This window comes from Zingiber officinale, chromosome 6A, assembly GCF_018446385.1.
Source record: "Zingiber officinale cultivar Zhangliang chromosome 6A, Zo_v1.1, whole genome shotgun sequence".
NCBI lineage: Eukaryota > Viridiplantae > Streptophyta > Magnoliopsida > Zingiberales > Zingiberaceae > Zingiber > Zingiber officinale.
This window is the reverse complement of record NC_055997.1, coordinates 107591153-107611421: the sequence shown is the minus strand read 5'-3', so window position 1 is coordinate 107611421 and position 20269 is coordinate 107591153. Positions and strand designations below refer to the sequence as shown.

Genomic DNA, 20269 nt, shown 5'->3' with positions numbered 1-20269 from the left:
GACATCGGAATTTGATGAAACAAATTTCTATGCGTTTGTATCGTTGTCCTGATCATAAATATATACATCAAAATATTTTTTCACAAATATATTTATTTTTGGAATTTTTTAATTCAAATTTGACCTAATTTGGGGTTAATAATCTGAATCATTTAAAATATTAATTAAAAAATATGGATGGTGACATATTTACCATCAGGGCAATGATACGAACGTATAGAAACTTGTTTCATCAAATTCCGATGTCTCTAGATCAAGATATAAGCTTTCGGTCTTTGATTTAATTTATTTTAAATTAATTTAAGTTTTGGGACGAATCCTGGATTCGTCCCAAAGTTTGGGACGAATCCAGGAATTTGTCCCAAAGTTTGGGACGAATCTCTGGATTCGTCCCAAAATTTGGGACGAATCCAGAGATTCGTCCCAAAAATTTAAATATCTTTAAAAAAAAAAAAACAAAATGGGACGCCTTATATACGGACCTAGAGATATCGGAATTTGATGAAATAAATTTCTATGCGTTCGTATCATTGACCTGATCGTAAATATATCTATAAAAATATTTTTTACCAAATATTTTTTTTTTGGAATTTTTTAATTCCAATTTAACCTAATTTGGTATTAAAATTTTGAATCACTTAAAATGTTTTTTTAAAAATATGGATGGTGACATATTTACGATCAGGGCAACGATACGAATGCATAGAAACTTGTTTCATCAAATTCCGATGTCTCTAGGTCAAGATATAAACTTTCAGACACTAATTTACAATCGTTCACTGCACAACACCTTTTTAGTTAATAGCAACCTATATATGTATAAAAAATATCTACCTAGAGACATCGGAATTTGATGAAACAAATTTCTATGCGTTTGTATCATTGTCCTGATCGTAAATATATACATAAAAATATTTTTCACAAATATATTTATTTTTGGAATTTTTTAATTCAAATTTGACCTAATTTGGGGTTAATAATTTGAATCATTTAAAATAATAATTAAAAAATATGGATGGTGACATATTTAAGATCAGGGCAACGATACGAACGTATAGAAACTTGTTTCATCAAATTCCGATGTATCTAGGTCAAGATATAAGCTTTCGGTCTTTGATTTAATTAATTTTAAATTAATTTAAGTTTTGGGACGAATCCAGGAATTCGTCCCAATGTTTGGGACGACTCTCTGGATTCGTCCCAAAATTTGGGACGAATCCAGAGATTCATCCCAAAAATTTAAATATCTTTAAAAAAAAAAACAAAATGGGACGTCTTATATACGGACCTAGAGACATCGGAATTTGATGAAATAAATTTCTATGCGTTCGTATCGTTGACTTGATCATCAATATATCCATAAAAATATGTTTTACCAAATATTTTTTTTTTTGGAATTTTTTAATTCCAATTTGACCTAATTTGGTATTAAAAATTTGAATCACTTAAAATGTTATTTAAAAAATATGGATGGTGACATATTTACGATCAGGGCAACGATACGAACGTATAGAAACTTGTTTCATCAAATTTTGATGTCTCTAGGTCAAGATATAAGCTTTCAGACACTAATTTACAATCGTTTACTGCACAACACCTTTTTAGTTAATAGCAACCTATATATGTATAAAAAATATCTACCTAGAGACATCGGAATTTGATGAAACAAATTTCTATGCGTTTGTATCATTGTTCTGATCGTAAATATATACATAAAAATATTTTTTCACAAATATATTTATTTTTGGAATTTTTTAATTCAAATTTGACTTAATTTGGGGTTAATAATTTGAATCATTTAAAATATTAATTAAAAAATATGGATGGTGACATATTTGCGATCAGGGCAACGATACGAACGCATAGAAACTTGTTTCATCAAATTCCGATGTCTCTAGGTCAAGATATAAGCTTTCGGTCTTTGATTTAATTTATTTTAAATTAATTTAAGTTTTGGGACGAATCCTGGATTCGTCCCAAAATTTGGGACGAATCCAGAGATTCATCCCAAAAATTTAAATATCTATAAAAAAAAAATAAAATGGGACGCCTTATATACGAACCTAGAGACATCGGAATTTGATGAAATAAATTTCTATGCATTCGTATCATTGTCCTGATCGTAAATATATCCATAAAAATATTTTTTACCAAATATTTTTATTTTTGGAATTTTTTAATTCTAATTTGACCTAATTTGGTATTAAAAATTTGAATCCCTTAAAATGTTATTTAAAAAATATGGATGGTGACATATTTACGATCAGGGCAATGATACGAATGCATAGAAACTTGTTTCATCAAATTCCAATGTCTCTAGGTCAAGATATAAGCTTTCAGACACTAATTTACAATCGTTCACTGCACAACACCTTTTTAGTTAATAGCAACCTATATATGTATAAAAAATATCTATCTAGAGACATCGGAATTTGATGAAACAAATTTCTATGCGTTTGTATCGTTGTCCTGATCATAAATATATACATCAAAATATTTTTTCACAAATATATTTATTTTTGGAATTTTTAAATTCAAATTTGACCTAATTTGGGGTTAATAATTTGAATCATTTAAAATATTAATTAAAAAATATGGATGGTGACATATTTACCATCAGGGCAATGATACGAACGTATAGAAACTTGTTTCATCAAATTTCGATGTCTCTAGATCAATATATAAGCTTTCGGTCTTTGATTTTATTTATTTTAAATTAATTTAAGTTTTGGGACGAATCCTGGATTCGTCCCAAATTTTGGGACGAATCCAGGAATTTGTCCCAAAGTTTGGGACGAATCTCTGGATTCGTCCCAAAATTTGGGAGAATCTAGAGATTCGTCCCAAAAATTTAAATATCTTTTAAAAAAAAAAAAAATGGGACGCCTTATATACGGACCTAGAGACATCGGAATTTGATGAAATAAATTTCTATGCGTTCGTATCATTGTCTTGATCGTAAATATATCCATAAAATATTTTTTACCAAATATTTTTATTTTTGGAATTTTTTAATTCCAATTTGACCTAATTTGGTATTAAAAATTTGAATCCCTTAAAATGTTATTTAAAAAATATGGATGGTGACATATTTACGATCAGGGCAACGATACGAATGCATAGAAACTTGTTTCATCAAATTCCGATGTCTCTAGGTCAAGATATAAGCTTTCAGACACTAATTTACAATCGTTCACTGCACAACACCTTTTTAGTTAATAGCAACCTATATATGCATAAAAAATATCTACCTAGAGACATCAGAATTTGATGAAACAAATTTCTATGCGTTTGTATCGTTGTCCTGATCGTAAATATATACATAAAAATATTTTTTCACAAATATATTTATTTTTGGAATTTTTTAATTCAAATTTGACCTAATTTGGGGTTAATAATTTGAATCATTTAAAATATTAATTAAAAAATATGGATGGTGACATATTTATGATCAGGCCAATGATACGAACACATAGAAACTTGTTTCATCAAATTCCGATGTCTCTAGGTCATGATATAAGCTTTCGGTCTTTGATTTATTTTTTTTAAAATTATTTTAAGTTTTGGGACGAATCTTGGATTCGTCCCAAAATTTGGGACGAATCCAGAAATTCGTCCCAAATTTAGGGACGAAATTGGGAACAAAAAATATTTGTTCCTAAAAACCCTAGATCTAATTCCCAACCCGATTATTTTTCCCTTCTCTCTTTTCTTTCCTCTCTCGCCCCCGTTCCCCCTTCTTCCCATCTGCGATTTCCAGGTTTCGGCCACATCTCCGACCGACGACGGCGTGATCTACGACGATCGGCGGTGGAAGGTTTTCGTTTGGTAAGCTAAACGCTCTCAGATTTCTCTCTCTCGGCGTCGCTGGACTCCCTGCCGGCGCGGGCTGGCCGCGGCCAGGCGCTGTCTGGCCGGCGCTGCCTGGCCTGGCCTCCGGCAGGCCCTCCGGATGGCTATTACAAGATCATTGTAAGCAATTTTCTTCTCTCAATCTTGAAGGGAATTGGTCAAAGATGGTGAAATTAGTTCAACTCAGCCAAATTGAACAGATTTGGCAATTCTTTGGCTGTTTTACGACCTTACAAGCAACAAGAAGGGAATTAGCTGGAGACAACTACTATAGTATGTGAAAAAAGGTATGCTAGATCTTCTTATTTGCGTTAGTTACAACCAAAATTGATATTGCATTTTTGCCATATAGTTCTGCATTATGCTTACTTGAATAGCATTATCAGCCACATAATCATTGTCATGATGGTCCTCTATGTTTGAACCTGCTCCCACAGCTAGTCAGGAGCTAGTGTTGTAGTGGCCCTGACCCCCAAACGACCACTAGTTTGTTGTTTTTCAGCACAGATGACTAATCAGGTCTAGTGGTGTGTATTTATTCTCGTTTAACCTCCACTCAATGTAATGTGTTTAGAACTATATGCATTGTCATTATAATAATTTTTTGTAGCACCTAGTTTAACAATTATGTGGCCGCCAACAGGGAAGAAATGGGTCTTCACAATATCCAAAGAATCAATTGCCACATTGTTAAACCCAACAAGAACACAATATGGAAGCAATGAATGAAAAGCTCAACCAACTAGACACTTGATACAGATCTCCCACTCCACAAGAAATTAGCATTCTGCGTCCACATTTCACATGAGGGCCTAGGACATGACATGTAATTAGTATTATATAACGGATTGGGTATGAATATAAACTCCGCACTATGCAAAACAAGTGTGCTTTACGATGACCAAAAGATGCAAGTCAGAATTACCTGGTAGGACCAAGAGGAAGATACTTTCCCCTTGGGACAAAGTAGAACAATGAAACGAAATCAAGAAGTCTCTCATGAGTCTCGTAAAGTTTCTTTAGCTCGTCATCTGTCCATTCTTGTTTGTTGTTGTCATGGTTCCGCATATCTCTAGAAATCAAAGGAAACAAGCATAGATCAACATAAAATAAACATTCTAACTTCTTCGCTTGTAATAAATTTGTCATAAGTTACTTGATTAAATCATCTTGTGCCCTGTACATCTCATCAAGTACTTTTAGCATAGGACTAATTAAAGACCCAATACCAATACCACTAGCACCTTGATCTTCCCCATTACTAAGTTGTGATTGTGAAAACTGAGATTGAACACCACCTAGAGATAAAGCATGCAAGAATTCATATATTTGTAGTCGATAAGGCTCTCCAGATCTAATTGCAATAGTGATTAAGGCTTGAGCAGCAATTAGCCGAACCTGTGCATCATCAATGAGCAAGATTCACAATATAACGGATTGGGTAATACCATACTTCACAATATCTCTCTCTCTTTCTCTCTATATGATGTGTCAATTATATTAGGTTGTATCGTAGTTACGATACATGTACTTAGCTTCAAAATAATTCTTATAATTTTATTTACCGTTGTTATGACATGGATGATTATATCGTTGGTAAATATGACTTTTATTAGAATTAGAGTTTTTATTAGAATGTTTAAGGAATTTCACATTTATGTTTTGTTTCCAATTATTCTTTTTACATGGCCATATCGTATAATATTTACAATCTTTCTTGTTAGACATGATCTAGTTTATTTGTTTGTTGTTATGTAGGCAAAGGAGATTTGATGGGAATCAAAGATTTTGTGGCACATGAAGATGACTATATGTATTCTTAGTGTTGTTGGATGGATGATGAACTTATAAAACATTAGGTTGTTGAACTTTGTATCATATTTTCTAGTAGCTAGAACAAGATGGATATTGTAAACTTTGTTGAAAACTTTATACTTCTTGAATTATGAGTTGATCGATGTGTTGAATGCTAAATTTGGATGTGTTGAATGTTAAATTAGGATGTGTTGAATGCATATTATTTGTTATTTGAATTTGGTTTGTATGTATTTGGATTGTATTGTAGAAAGAAATTGAAGCTGAAAAAAATTATTTGAAATAGGGACGAATTTGGCAATGAAAATTATTTGTCCCAATTCTATCGTAATTTGGGACAAAATTATTTTCGTCCCAGAATTCGTCCCAGATTTTGGGACGAATCCACAAAATTCGTCCCAAAATTCGTCCCAGAATCTGGGACGAATTATGGATTGGTCCCAAAATTCGTCCCAGATTCTGGGACGAATTTTGGGACGAATCTACAAATTTCGTCCCAAATTTCGTCCCAGAATTTGGGACGAATTCTGGGACGAAAATTTATCTTATGTGCAAAGAATTTGGCAAGTTTTTGTTGCCAAATTCGTTGCCAGTTTTGCAACAAATTTATTATTCGTTGCAAAATTAGGAACAAAGATGGCAACAAAAATAATTTTGTCACCGAATTTGTCCCCAAATTCGTTGCAATATTAGGGACAAACTATTTATGTAAATTCGTCCCTAAATTTGTTCCTAAGTTTGCAACAAAAACAGTTTTCGTTGCAAATTTCTATACTTTTTTGCAACGAATTTGGGGACAAAAACTTTTTTCGTCGCCAAATTCGTCCCCAAATTTGTCTCCAAATTTGCAACAATCCATAATTCGTTCCAAAATGTGGCATCAACCATTTTGGGACGAAAAAATTTTCGTCCCAAATTTTGTCGCAAAAATTTTTGCAACGAATTTTTTTAAAAAATTCGTCCCCAATTTTGTCCCGAAATCCTTTATTTTTTGTAGTGATTCGTATTAATGAGATGACAAAGAATGTCAGATGTCAGAATATGTCAGATAGTGGAGGATGTACAACAACCTTCTTATAGGCCAAAGAATGCTCCATTGTGTATATATGTCACTAATAGAATATTCTTTGATAGATTGTTGCAATTCTTTAACAATGTTGTCTCTTATAGGAGTTCAATCGACCTAGAGTCAACCGGGTTTAAGTTGAGAACCATGCCTGTATGAAGAGCAGGGAGCTAAGTCTCGTAGGTCCAACATACTATGTGGCGGGGGCGGATGTAGACTAGGAGTCGTGCGCCAAAGAGATGGGGAACTGAGTCTGAAGGTCCGACTGACTCTGGGTTCGGGCAAATGTACGCTAAGAGACTTGCACAAGAGAAGTGGGGTTAAGCCCTCTATGTCCGTCTAGCTCTAGGGTCCAACTGGTTGTATGCTAAGAGACTTGCACAGGAGAAGTGGGTGGCTAAGCCCCGTATGTCTGGCTGGCTCTAGGGCCAGACTGTTGTATGTTGAGAAACTTGCATAAGAGAAGTGGAGAGCTGAGCCCCGTATGCCCAGCCGGCTCTGGGACCGTCCGAATTTATGTTGGGAGATCTATTTCTAAAAGGTAGTTCATCCGGATACGTACATCGCGACTTTGACTACCACTTTACATTGACTTTAACTGCTACATCAGCTTGACTCTCGACCCCACCTTACCTTTTGAGTCACTCACAACACACTATATCACAAGTCTTCCCTTCAAATCTAGTCGAAGGAGGTGTGGGTACAACTGACCAGACAGTCTATCGCAAAGGTTGAATCACTCCCGACCACAAAGTTAGACCGTTGGGCTTGATGCATAACCTTGACCTAGTAGCTGCGGCGAGATCGGCTGAGCAACAATAATAGTGTCGAGAGAGTAGTGAAAGAGATGCCAAAGGAGCGGCGATATGTGAGCTAGGCCCCGCATACTCGGTCGGTTCTAGGGCTGCCCAAGTTTATGTTTGGAGATCTACTTCTAAGAGGTAGTTCATCCGGATATGTACGCCTTAACTTTGACTACCACCTTACATTGACTTTGACCTCCACATCAACCTGACTCTCGACCCCACCTTATCTTTGGGGTCACTCACAACACATCATATCACTAGGTAATCGCATAACCAAGGTTATAAGAATGAAACATAACAAGAGAATATTTGGTTCAATTTAAGTAATGTAATAAACCTAGTTTGTTTGGAGATTTTAGTACATAACCTCGTGTGATATTTTATTATATTATCATTGGTTTAATAATGATAATATTATTATTAAGAGTGATATGTATATATATAAACAAATAAAATTAGATTATTTTTATTACTTTAGAATATTTTAGATAATTTTACTGGATTTTAGGTTATATCAATTTAATTTATTCAAACTATAGCTAGGAGATTGACTTAATTAATTAAAAATTTAATTAAATACCTAAGTTAAAAAAAAACAAAAAAACCATCCTCATCTTCCTCAGTTGTCGCTGCCCACTTGCCGCCCACCACCTACCACAGCTTGCCGCTCACTGCCCACCATCGCCTGCTACTACCACCTCTGGTCACTGCATTGTCGCTGCTGCCCATTGCCGCTACTGGCCACTGCCGCTGCTGCTCGCAGCCCGCCCGTCGCTGTTGCCCATCGTAGCCCATTGTTGCCATGTTCGTCGCCCACTGCTGTTGCTGCCACCTTCGGCTGCCACAGGAAGCTTCACAGAGATCTACATGCGTGAAGGAATGTTGCCCTGCTGCCACCTCTACACCACCCCATTATCGATCCGGCACCGCCAGCCGCCCACTACCGCTGCCACCTGCCGCTGCCACCTCCAGCCACCTCTCCTCCGCACACCACATGAAGCTTTGTGGTGATCTGCTTGTTGCCACCTCCACACCGTCCTATTGCCGATCCGATACTACCCAGCTCACTCGACGACTCCGATCCTTCCGAGGGTAAATTCAAAAAAAAAAAAATTGCTTAACCTCAAAATTGAGAAAAACCTTGGTTGACCCATGGTTTTCTGATTCTGGGTTCGATACCAAGATTGATGATGTTTGCTGATGTTTCAGAATCAAGAAAAACTTTATAATCCAAAAAAACCTCGTACCAAACATGATTATGCTGATTATTGTAGGTGGATAACCTTGGTTATCTACGATATCCCTGAACCAAACACACCCTAAGACATCTTGGGGTCAATTTTCAGCGGATGCAAAAAACGCCTCGATGGTGTTGGTGCTGGACTACCAGTTAATCGAACCTGGTTTTGATGTTGGTAAAGATTCAAAGTTAAAACTTATTGTTTTTAATTAGCTTATATAAGTGTGTAGTAAAGTCCTAATTGAGGCTAGGCAAAGAAGTCCTAGTTGAGTGAACTGGGAAGAAAACTTGGCAGATCGAGGACGTCAGATAGAAGTCCCGGGGGTCGAGAACATTAGGTTGGAAACCCTAGGGGTCGATGACACCAGGCATACATCTAGATGAGTCGAGGACCAGACATCTAACGGGAAGTCTGAAAATTCAAGATCAGATGCTGAGTAAAAATCCAAATATATCTGTAAGACTATATGTTTAGCAAACATGTAAACTCTCTTAAGAGGAGTGGGTGATGACCCATTTCTCGAGATAGAACAGTAAGTGTCGGTCCGACCTAGGATTTTACTAGAAATCTAAAAGTCAAAATCAGATAGTCCAAATTGGACGGACTACTTTTCACTTTATTATTATTATTATTATTATTATTATTATTATTATTATTATTATTATTATGTGCTAAATCTGTGATGCAGGAGTTAAATTTTGGAATCAACTAATCTAGGCACCTTAAAGGGATCCAAGCCCCCTAAACCCAGTCTAACGATAGGATGAGGTGGCAATTTCTGATTGCCCGAAGCACCTTAGTTTCTAGGTGGCTAGAAGGGATTCAGGCGCCTGGGTTAGGATAAGTTTTGAAGGATAGAGATTCACTGAGGTCATGTCACATCAACCTTGATTGAGGCGTCTGGAAGGAATTAAGGCGCCTAAAAATACTATAAAAGAAAGGTTCAACCAAAACCCAAAACACATTATTTGCTATAACTTCCATACTTGCGTGCTACTCCAAAAACTACTCTATCTCACTAAAACACTACTCTGACAACGAACGTTCAAGCTACTACACATTTATATTGGTATCGATTTTCATTTACTTGTACTTTATATTCAGATTCCTTTTTGTAAACCTTCTAGCTTCTAGTGAATTGTCCAACACACTCAACAAGTGCAGGTCCTGAACTAGTAGTCACCAGACTGTGAACCAAGTAAAAAAAAGGTATGTTAACATTGTTCTTCTCTCGAGTTTCTTCGAAAAAGTGAAAAATCGAAACAAGTACTATTTATCCCACCCATCTAGTACTTTATTAGATTCTATAATGTTTGATCTCCTCCGTACACAGGACTGTTGCATAGGATAAATGTGTTTGAGATTTGTCCATTTTCAGAGAGGGTGTGGTAGACATGACCACAGTTCAAAACTGATAGTTCGACGGTTACATAGGATAAATGTGTTCAAGATTTGTCCATTTTTAGAGAGGGTGTGGTTGACCATGGTTCAGAATTGACAGTTCAACGGTTCAGAACCGACAGTTCGACAGTTCAGAAATTGTCAGTTCCGAACCGCTGATTCAACGATTCCTGGCAGGTTAACCGTTAATCTTAAACTTCGAAGACGGTTATGATTCACAGTTCGAAACTACCAGTTCACGGTCCGTCACGGTTCAAGATTATTATATTAAAAAATTTTAAATTTTAAATTGATTTTAAAAAAAGGGTTTGCACTCATTTAAGTTGTGTACGTATTCCCTTAGGGTATAGAGGAATCAAAGCCCACATAGTTCTTTTATATTTTTATCCCTTACATTTGAAAGAGACGTTGTCACTCACTTCCATTTCCCGTTCATGTTGCATTTGTTCCTTCGGTATCAAAATTTTCAACTTCGTCATCTGAAAGTTGCATTCCTTGGATTTTTTTCTCGGCTCTAGTCCAATCGTCGAGTAATACTTGGGCTTCTAATGAGTCGGGAGATAAAATTAATTGTCATTCATCTAATATGTTGTAGCTGACACTGAATGTCTGCTCCACAGTAACAACTGACACTAGATAAGCTAAATTTTTTTTGGCGATCACGGAGAGGGCGAGAAAGCTTTAAGCCTTCTATGATCACCACTTTAAGATATTAAAATTTTCACTATCTACTTCATTAAAATCAAAAAAAGTTGTAAAATAATTCTCAAGTTTATGCGTGGAACTTGAGGATCCTCGTGGATGTTTCGCCCGTTTTTTTTTAATAAAAGTTGTGTTTTTTAAGTTTTAAATTACTACTAGTAGTTTGTTGTATTTCATAAATATTAGTTTGTGCTCCATATTTTGTATAATATTGATTATAAATATCATATAAATAAATTCTAACATTATATATAATATTAACTAGATCAGGAGAAAAAGAATCTTTAATTAGAATTAAAGCGTCATAATATAAAGTTAACATTACTAGTAAAACTTCTAATTTAAATCTAGGATCTAAAATAAATATAATTTAATAAATTTTAGAAATAAAATAAAAATAATTTTTTAATTTAGTTTTCATAGCTACTATGCAAGAAGATAAAGATTCATTATTAATATATTCATTTAAAACTAATACTATATTAGAAAAATTTTCTTAAACTAATTGTTAAGTGGGATAATAAACACCGAAAATATTTCATTATTATGAAAATTAATATATATAAGTGTTAATATTTTGTGAAAAAATGAACCTAATAATTCTTTATATTGAAATAAATTTTGTAATAATTGGTATGTTGAATTCCAACGTGTTGGTACATCACGTGGAAATTTTTTCTCATTCCATTAGTTTTACAAAACCTAGCTTATTGTTTTATTATAGATGAATGTGACCATAAATAATAAATTACAATTCTAATTGGTTTAATATAATTTTCTAAAATTTTTAATCCATCTTGAACACATAAATTTAAAATATGGCATACACATCGAATATGAAAAAAATAAACTACTAATAATAGATTGACAAACAAATTTTAGATCATCTATACAAATAGTATTGGAACTAGCATTATATAATGATATTGAAAATATTTTATAAGTTAATCCATATTCTTCTAAAATTAAATATAATAATTGTGCGGTATTATAAGTATTATGTGATTCATCAAAAACTCTATAAGCTAACAATCTTTTTTGGAGGTTCTAATAGTTATTGATCTAATGGCAAGTCACACCCATATACGAATGTGTTTGCCAATGATCACTCCAAACAGGGTCGTCTCAAGATTCCCCGAGGCCCTAGGCAAAAATAAATTAAAAGAATCCTTTAATATATTTTTAAATTTGTTTCTCAAGTTTTTTTCATTTGAATTTGGGATTGAGAATGGCCGGTTTAAAAAAAATGATTTATTTATTTTTTTAAAAAATATTATTTTTATATAAAATTTAGTTTTTATGCTAATATTTAGATAATTTTTTTTAACACTATTAAATTATTTAATCTTTTTTTAGAAAACTTTATTAATTTTAATTTTGAATTTTTTTTATGAAGTATTTTACTTTACATTTATGGATAAGAAAAATCTATGATTCATGTTATTATCGAGGAAGAAAAAAAAATGAGAAAAAAAATATTATCAGCGAGGGAGGATAAGAGAGTTCTTGGAGAGTATCATCAGCGATAGAGCATACATGTACAAAATTATTGATGAGAAAAAAAAAGACACTGGCGAAAGAATATATAAACATACAAAATTAATGAGGAGAAAAGAAATAGACACGAAGCATTGGTGAAAGAACAATTAGGTATTTTTAAAGATATTGAGAAGGAAATAGTTTATTAGTTTTATAAGATATATAATTAAATAGAATAAAATCTTGACTAATGCAATTATGAGGAAATAAGATTAATAAAATAAAATCTTAACTAATTGTAATTACGAAGAAATAAGGATACTTGTAATGTGTAAATAGGAATAATGACTTAATTAATAAGATATCATTAATGGGTTAGCATGATATTTATTAATGTGTATGCTATCATTAATTAATATTAATGACTCAATTTAATTTTTTTTAATGTCTTTACTTAATTATTTAATCAATGGACTCAATAATATTGGAGCCCTAGGCATAAGCCTTAATGACCAATGCATTGAGCCGGGCCTGACTCCAAATATTGAAACATAAAGAAACTTTATTATTTAATTTATTAAATTCATCAATTAAATTCTTTTTTTCCTATTTTACTAATTTTTTAATTGTACAAATAGATGTAGTTCTAGGAATACGTTTAGCACATGAATTAAGAGATTATTTACAAAAATCTTCAAATGTGCATTTAGATCCAAAACTAAAAGAAAGATATTCTACGAAAATAAATTTAGCTAATGATTCTCTTAATTTATTATCTAAATATAAAAATAAATTGAAATCAGTACTACCAGTAGTTGAAAAAAATTTAGATAATTGTGCTTGAAAATAGTTGAGTCCATATTCAGTCGGGTACTTAGTTTCTACATGTCATTTCAATGACTTATAGCCGTCGTTGGCTTGGAATTTGTAGAAAGCATTGTAATGTTTACATTTTGCACACAATTCTCCCGACGGAAGAGTGACTTCTCAAAATGTTTAGTGAAAATATAAAACTTTAGAGGAGAAATTTCCTGAATCTTAGAAGTAATTACATCGGTACCTCCTTGTGTTTCATGTGTCAAATTCGAAAGGTGTTCAATCTCATTATCAGTGATTGAATGTTGGGGTGCTCTTGTAGATTGACTATTTTCTTTCCCTTCCAAACTTGAGATGATGCGCCTCCATGGTCTTCTTCCATTGTAATTTAAATTGGAAACGAAAGTGCGTATAAATGAAAATGAAAACATACAGAGAATACGAAATTGAGATTAAGAGTAGAAAAGATATCTGTGAAAATGATGAAATGAACTCTCGATTTATAGAGTTTGGATAGTAACGAACACTAAATCATAATCATTGATAAAAAAAAGATAAAATAATCTTAACCATTGAAAAAAATACCCAAAAAAACCTACCTCTCCCTAAACTAGGGGTAAATATTCAGTTAATTCTATTAATTTTGTTAATTTGATATTAATTTTATATAAATTCTTTTTATTATTATTTTTTAATAAATTCAGTGTTAACTGAAATAACCGATTTTTAATTTAATTCAGTTAATTCGATTTTAGTAAAATTTTGATTCATTTCGATTAACTAATGTTAAATAAGTTTTCAATTAATTTAATTAATTTATATATCGAATTAATCAAATACTTACCTCTACCCTCAACGGCTAGGAACCACCGATTAACCCATAATCCCAACGGCTAGGAGCCTCCAACGGGCAAAAAAAAAAAAAAAAAAAAAAAAAACCTTGTGTAAACTTACAGGCCAAATCGACGATTAACCGATGGTTCATTGATTTTTGACCTATGAAACATATTGAGTCAGTTCCAATTCGGCCCGGTAAACTGGGTCAACAAGCAATTGACCGGTTGACCCAGTTACTAGCCTGGGCCAGACCTGATTATTGGCCCGGGCCAGACCCGGCCCGGGTCAGGTCTAGGGTGTGGCCGCACTTTTGTTCCATTTAAAGGGGTTCAAGAGGCCGCGGACTTTCGGGTCCGTTCCCTGTGCCTGTCTTAACGATGATAGGATTTATTTTCCGGGCCCACTCTTGCGACTAATCGTATCCATCTTCACTTCGTCACAAAGACTCCCAATGCCAAAGAATAAAACAAAAACAAAACCTTAAAGAATTTTAAACCACAGCAATGGCGACAACGGGCGGTCTCCTATCCTCCATCATCATCGACCTCCCCCAGTTCCAACCCTTTCACCGATCCCCAACTCTAACCCTAACCTTCTGCTTCTGCTATAGGGGATCCTCGATCTCGATTGATGCTCTCCTATGGCGAACGCCACTTCATTCTGCGGCTCCTTCCTCCACTTCCTCCTCCTCCTCGCCGCCGTCGCTGTGGCCGTTTCCGTCGCCTCGGAGCTCCGCCGACCCGACCTATCGCAGGCTTACAACCACACCGTCCTTCTTGATGACGACCAAGTCGCCTTCTTTTGGACTCTGCACCCCGATTCCATCTCCATCGCGGCTCGGAGCAAGAAGACCTCTACCAGCGGATACCTCGCGATCGCGATCGGGGACGGTATGGTGAACAGCCACGCCTACGTCGGGTGGACGGACGCAGACGGGAACGGAAGGGTGAGCACATACTGGATCGACGGCAAGGACGTTTCGAGGTTGCATCCGACGAGCGAGAAGCAGCTCGCGGATGCGAGATTCCAGTCCGAAAAGGGGCTCCTTTCCTTGGAGTTCCGTCGCCCCCTTTCGTCCCCCTGCGTCGGCTGGCCGGAGTGCGAAAACCACATCGATCCGGATCTTCCTCTCCCGATCGTGTGGGCGCGGGGTGCCCGGTGGTCGGACACGCGGCTAAGCTGGGGAAACATGCACGCCATTACCAGCGACAGGGCCGTTAGGGTTCTGCTGACACATGGCACGGTCGAAGAGGTGAAAGGGGTTCCCTTGGCGTACGCCGCCCACGGATTCTTCATGTTCATCTCCTGGGGCATCTTGTTGCCGTGTGGAGTATTAGCCGCAAGGTACCTTCGCCGACAATGGCATCTCCGACTACAGTCGTCGGGACTGGCCCTTGCCCTAATCGCCATCGTCCCCGCCGCTTTCGAACTCCGAGGGCTCGTCCTCAGCTCCACCCATTCCGCGATTGGCATCGCGGCAATGTCGATGGCCTGCGCACAGCCAATCAACGCCTATCTAAGACCGAAACCACCCGCCGCCGGCGGCGAGGTTGCTTCAGGGGCGACGATTCTGTGGCCGAGCATCCATTTCTGGATCGGGAGATCTGCAATCCTTGTCGGAATCGTTGCAATCCTCAGTGGGCTCAAGCAAGTGGCCGACGCATACGACTGCGAGGCAGTGGATGCGGCGACCTGGGCGTTCATGCTGTGGGTTTTGGTCGGTGCAGCTGTGGCGCTGTTCTTGGAGTACATGGAATTGAAGCGAAGCAGAAAAGAAAGGAACTCCTTTGCAGGCAGATTTGGGTCGCAAGGCAATGGAGAAGAAGAAGAGTGCTCCATTGATCTACTGAAGTCTCAGGAACCACCTGGAAGAAGCCAAGTGCAGCTTGAATCTTTGAATTAAGTGAGGCACAATTATGAGCATTTGGGTATGTTTCTGTCTGTTGAAGTTTTCATAGTCTGGAACAGTTGCCGGGATCGACAATTCTATAAATTGGAACAGATCGTTCATGATAACTGATATTTAATTAGTTAATGATTGGAAATGATATGTTCTTAGACATATACTATGGTAAATCTCAACTCGACTATTGTAAAAAAAAAATTGGGTAAGAATTAAAAGAGGATCCCTTTTTATTGGAATGGTAAAATATACGTCTTTCTTTCATTCAAAAGAGTTACATACTTACATTATACAGTCGTAGCAATTATATAATACAATGTCGATTAGTTTTTTAAAATAAAATATATTGATTTTTATATATAAAAAAACAGAACAAAAGCCTTGCACGACTGTTCCACTTAGTCTTTGTTCCGCTATGCCGTTGGAACATCCAACTCTATCGTGGATCCAGCGACTTGGTCGGTTGGCACTTGCCATTGCCAAACGCTTATAGCGTAAAGATGAACATGATCACAATTTATATTAGGCCGAGGGCTAGCAGAATCGTATAAGACATCAGGTGAAGTGGCCGCCGGAGGCGGAGGTTGAATCTCGACGACGGCGACCGCCTGCTTCTCCCTCCCCTGCGCCATGCCGGCTGCGCTAGATAGGGCCCTAGTTTCTCCTATGCGATTATTTTTGCAGGGTATCTCCGCTGCCGCCCCTTCTGGAGGTTCCCGAAAGGTGTCGATTCTTCAAGCGAGGGCGTCCGTGGTCGATTCCTCCGAGAGCTCCTCCGGATTCTCCAAGAGAATGGAGCGTGCCTGGATCATCTCCAAGGTGATCTTTTGCAGATGACGTTATGGCCTTTTTGCGATGCTAGGGTTGTTTAGGGTCCCTTTTTTTGGTTAAGGCGACACTTTTGCCCCTTTATTATCGATGGAAATGGTTTTATGTGTCGTTGTTCCTTTTTGGTTACCCCAATTGGATCTCATTCCTGCGTTATCAGTCAAAAATCAGAATTTTGATGAATCGTGGATTCTTTGTGTCATTGTAGATATCGAATCCCAAATTGCCTGGGCAAAGGATACACAGTCTACCTGTTCTGGCAGATTCAGTTAGAAAGAATTTACCCGTTTCACCTTAATTTCAAATATGTCTTCCATTCAATTAAGATTGCTAAAAAATGTTGATCTCCTTGTTGTTTTTCTGTATTCAACCTCTCAGATAATTCCTATATTCATTTGACCTTTGGACATAGCAACGAGTGCTAGTACTTAGAACATCTAATAGTTGGTTGCCAGTGGTCATGATCAGTAAGCTGTGTTTGTCCCTTTCTTTTTTTTTCCTTTGATTTAACTGTATGAAAAACTATATTGCTCAATAGTGTTCGGATCTTTCAAATCACTTTTAATTACTTTAACAAAAGTTTTTATAATCTCCCTGTACCCCTTACTGCTTTGTCTTTAATTGATTCAACCAGTATAACTATCATATTGGTCTTTTTGAACATTCCCTTCCGTGTTAATCAATTTTATTTTGTTTTATCATTTATTGGAGCTACACTTAATTCCTCCCGTATAATATCACATTGTTATTTTATCTTTTTTTTCTTGGTTTATTTTTGAATTTGATATGTAAATCTGTCAAATATTGATGACTTAGAGTTCGACATTGATGCAAATGTACCAAACAAAAAAATCATTTATGATGCTCCAATAACTTTAACACTAGTATTATCATACATGCCATTTAGTCACATTACATAAATATAATTACTAGATGCTCCTTTCTCTTCTTAAACACACCAAAATAACCATCTAAGGACTCATAACAACAACAATAACCAAGCTTTATCCAATAGATGGGGTTGGTTATATGGATCCTACACCATTGAATTCTATCATCTACTAGATCATCGATTTATAAATAAATTTTATCTTATTTTATTGTTGCTAACTAAGTCTTAATCTTCCTCTTCCTCATTTGATATGCATATTTATCATAATTTCACATCGCCGAGCATCTATTATCTACATATATGTCTGTACAATCTTAAATATATCTCTCAAAGTTTTCCCTCAATAGTTGCTAGTATAAGGTCATATGCTATAGCGAAATCCAATATAGTTTTTCCTCCTTCATTTCTTGTTCCAAATTCATAACTCCCATACACCCTATCATACTCATTTTTCACTCCGATATGGACATTTAGATCTCTTCTTATTAAAATCATTTTGTTTGATGAAATGTTTCGTAATAGCTCATCTAGGTCGTCCCAAGATTTAGATTTAGTGTTTTCATCTAATCCTACTTGAGGTACATATATGTTAATTACATTAATAGTTTCTTTTACTACCACTATCTTGAGAGTTATGATTCTATCCCCTTTTTAACTGCTCTTACTACTTCATTCTTTAGCGAACTATCTGTAACAATACCTCATTAGAGACTCCATCCCATGCTTTTTTATGTAAACAAAAGTCATATGAAATCCTTTTTTCTCTCTATTTTTCTTCTTTAATTGTCTCATTAAGTAATGGTTTCCCATTGTTGAATGGAGCAATATGTTGACTTAGATTTGTCACATATCCTGAAAATTTAGATCACTCCTAAAAAGGATCTCATAGGACTCTAAAATATTGTCGTATGTCTTCTGTAAAAAGTATTGTGTGTGTACGATGTTTTATTTTTTAAATTTTTTTATTCCAGAGTAATAGAAAATTGAACCTTATGATAAATAATATGGTTTAGTTGGTTATCACTCATGGGAAATTAAAGTCAAGAACTCTGAAAAACACTTCAACTGTAACTTCATAATGTTTGTGATAATTAGACCAGTTGTTCTGCCTATTTTATGCTTATAGATTAAGCAAAGATATATATGATTGGCCTAGTTGCTTTATCTGGAACTTGTATTACTGCTATTCTGCTAGCTGTGGGTTACTGAAGGGAATGAAGTTGCTAGAAAGATTGTTGTGGCTACTTCAGATTGTTCATGGAAAAGATTATTATTGTCCTATGGGTTCGTACTTGTGTTCCAGCTAAATTTTAAGCTAACAGCTGACAGCTAGGGCTATATCTTTGATGAATTCCGACACAAAACAGTGGATTTTAATCATCTTGTTCCATGCATCTTTTCCTTGTCTGGGTCTTGTTTTTCTTTTACCCTTTGCGAGTTTTGGAAAAGGGCAAGCCACTAAAATAATGTGGCCTAGGTGACAATTGTTGATGACTGGACTAAAAGTTTAACTACACGTGAGCCAATGATTATGCTTAAGATAGTTAAGTTATAGCATGGAACAAGAAAATTTTCCAGAAATATCGGTTTTGTTAATATCTTTTGCTATCTGTCCTTGTGGCATCTTGATTTTTTGGTTGTCCAACATTTGCTCTCATGTTAAGCCTGCTGAATGATGCATCTCTCATATGTTCCCTTGCCTGAAGCAGCAACCAAGACCAATAGCATGCTCTACTTGTGAATCGGACGGGTATGTCGAATGCAAGTGGTGTGCTGGCACCGGCTTCTTCATCCTCGGCAATCAAATGCTTTGTGAAGTGCCATCAAGAAATACAACCTGCATTATATGCGCGGGAAAGGTACTCTTGTCTGCGAATACAACCTTTCATTTCCACTTTTATATCCACAAAGTCATTTGGTATTGTTCCAGGGTTCTACTGCTTGTCCCGATTGCAAAGGCACAGGCTTCCGTGCAAAGTGGCTGGAAGATCCTCAACCTCCCAAATAAATCCCCATGGTTTCTGTTGTGCAGTGTGCTGAAAACACCAAGATTCAGATTATTTTACAGGAACTAACTGCATTTTAAAATCTTTACTGCAATTGTAAGTCTTCAATCTGTAAATTATTCCTCCCTACATTGGTTGAATGTTGAACATTGATGTTAAATAATGAGAAATTCCCTTTTCAGTTTCTATAGTCTATATTAATGTTTGTGTAATTCTTCTAGGTATAAAATATCATCCTTTGATCATGAAGTAGAGTACTAGTCCAACTGTAAAGTAGGCTATCTAAATGAACCGAAATCGAGAATTATTGTAAAAGAGCTATCCTTGATAATGTGGTTGTGGATCTCTCCTTTATCTCAATGTTGAACTGATGCTCGCTTTCGACTTTACACCGGTGTATCTCTCCAAACACGATCCTTACTTTTGCGGTAGTAGGGTAATCGCTTTCTATTGGAGGCATTTATCATGAGAACCCTGCAATCCTCTAGACCGCTACCATTACTTCATAACATTGAATTGGGATAAACCCCTTAGTTTTGTGATGACCAATGGTATCCTCCGGAGGATTTGGACTACTTTCGTGAACAACCTCTTGAGTCTAGTTATTATAGGTTCGAGATCGGAG

The 20269-nt window shown here is 35.8% G+C and overlaps 2 protein-coding genes and 1 long non-coding RNA gene across 3 annotated transcripts; all 3 read left to right on the top strand.

Moving 5' to 3' along the window:
- Positions 1 to 3699: 3699 nt before the first annotated feature.
- Positions 3700 to 5826, top strand: LOC121994286. The gene is made up of 3 exons (XR_006115668.1): positions 3700 to 3828; positions 4003 to 4139; positions 5611 to 5826. It is a non-coding gene; the product is annotated as an uncharacterized LOC121994286 (long non-coding RNA).
- An 8829-nt stretch (positions 5827 to 14655) lies between these two features.
- Positions 14656 to 15918, top strand: LOC121995129 (cytochrome b561, DM13 and DOMON domain-containing protein At5g54830-like). Its single transcript, XM_042548953.1, has one exon. It carries the CDS (start codon positions 14656 to 14658, stop codon positions 15916 to 15918), a length of 1263 nt encoding a protein of 420 aa, XP_042404887.1.
- Positions 15919 to 16425: 507 nt separating this feature from the next.
- On the top strand, positions 16426 to 19830 carry LOC121997309 (protein PHOTOSYSTEM I ASSEMBLY 2, chloroplastic-like). The gene is made up of 3 exons (XM_042551660.1): positions 16426 to 16737; positions 19348 to 19497; positions 19569 to 19830. Exons 1-3 carry the CDS (start codon positions 16549 to 16551, stop codon positions 19644 to 19646), a joined length of 417 nt encoding a protein of 138 aa, XP_042407594.1. The 5' UTR covers positions 16426 to 16548; the 3' UTR covers positions 19647 to 19830.
- The last annotated feature ends 439 nt before the right edge of the window (positions 19831 to 20269 follow it).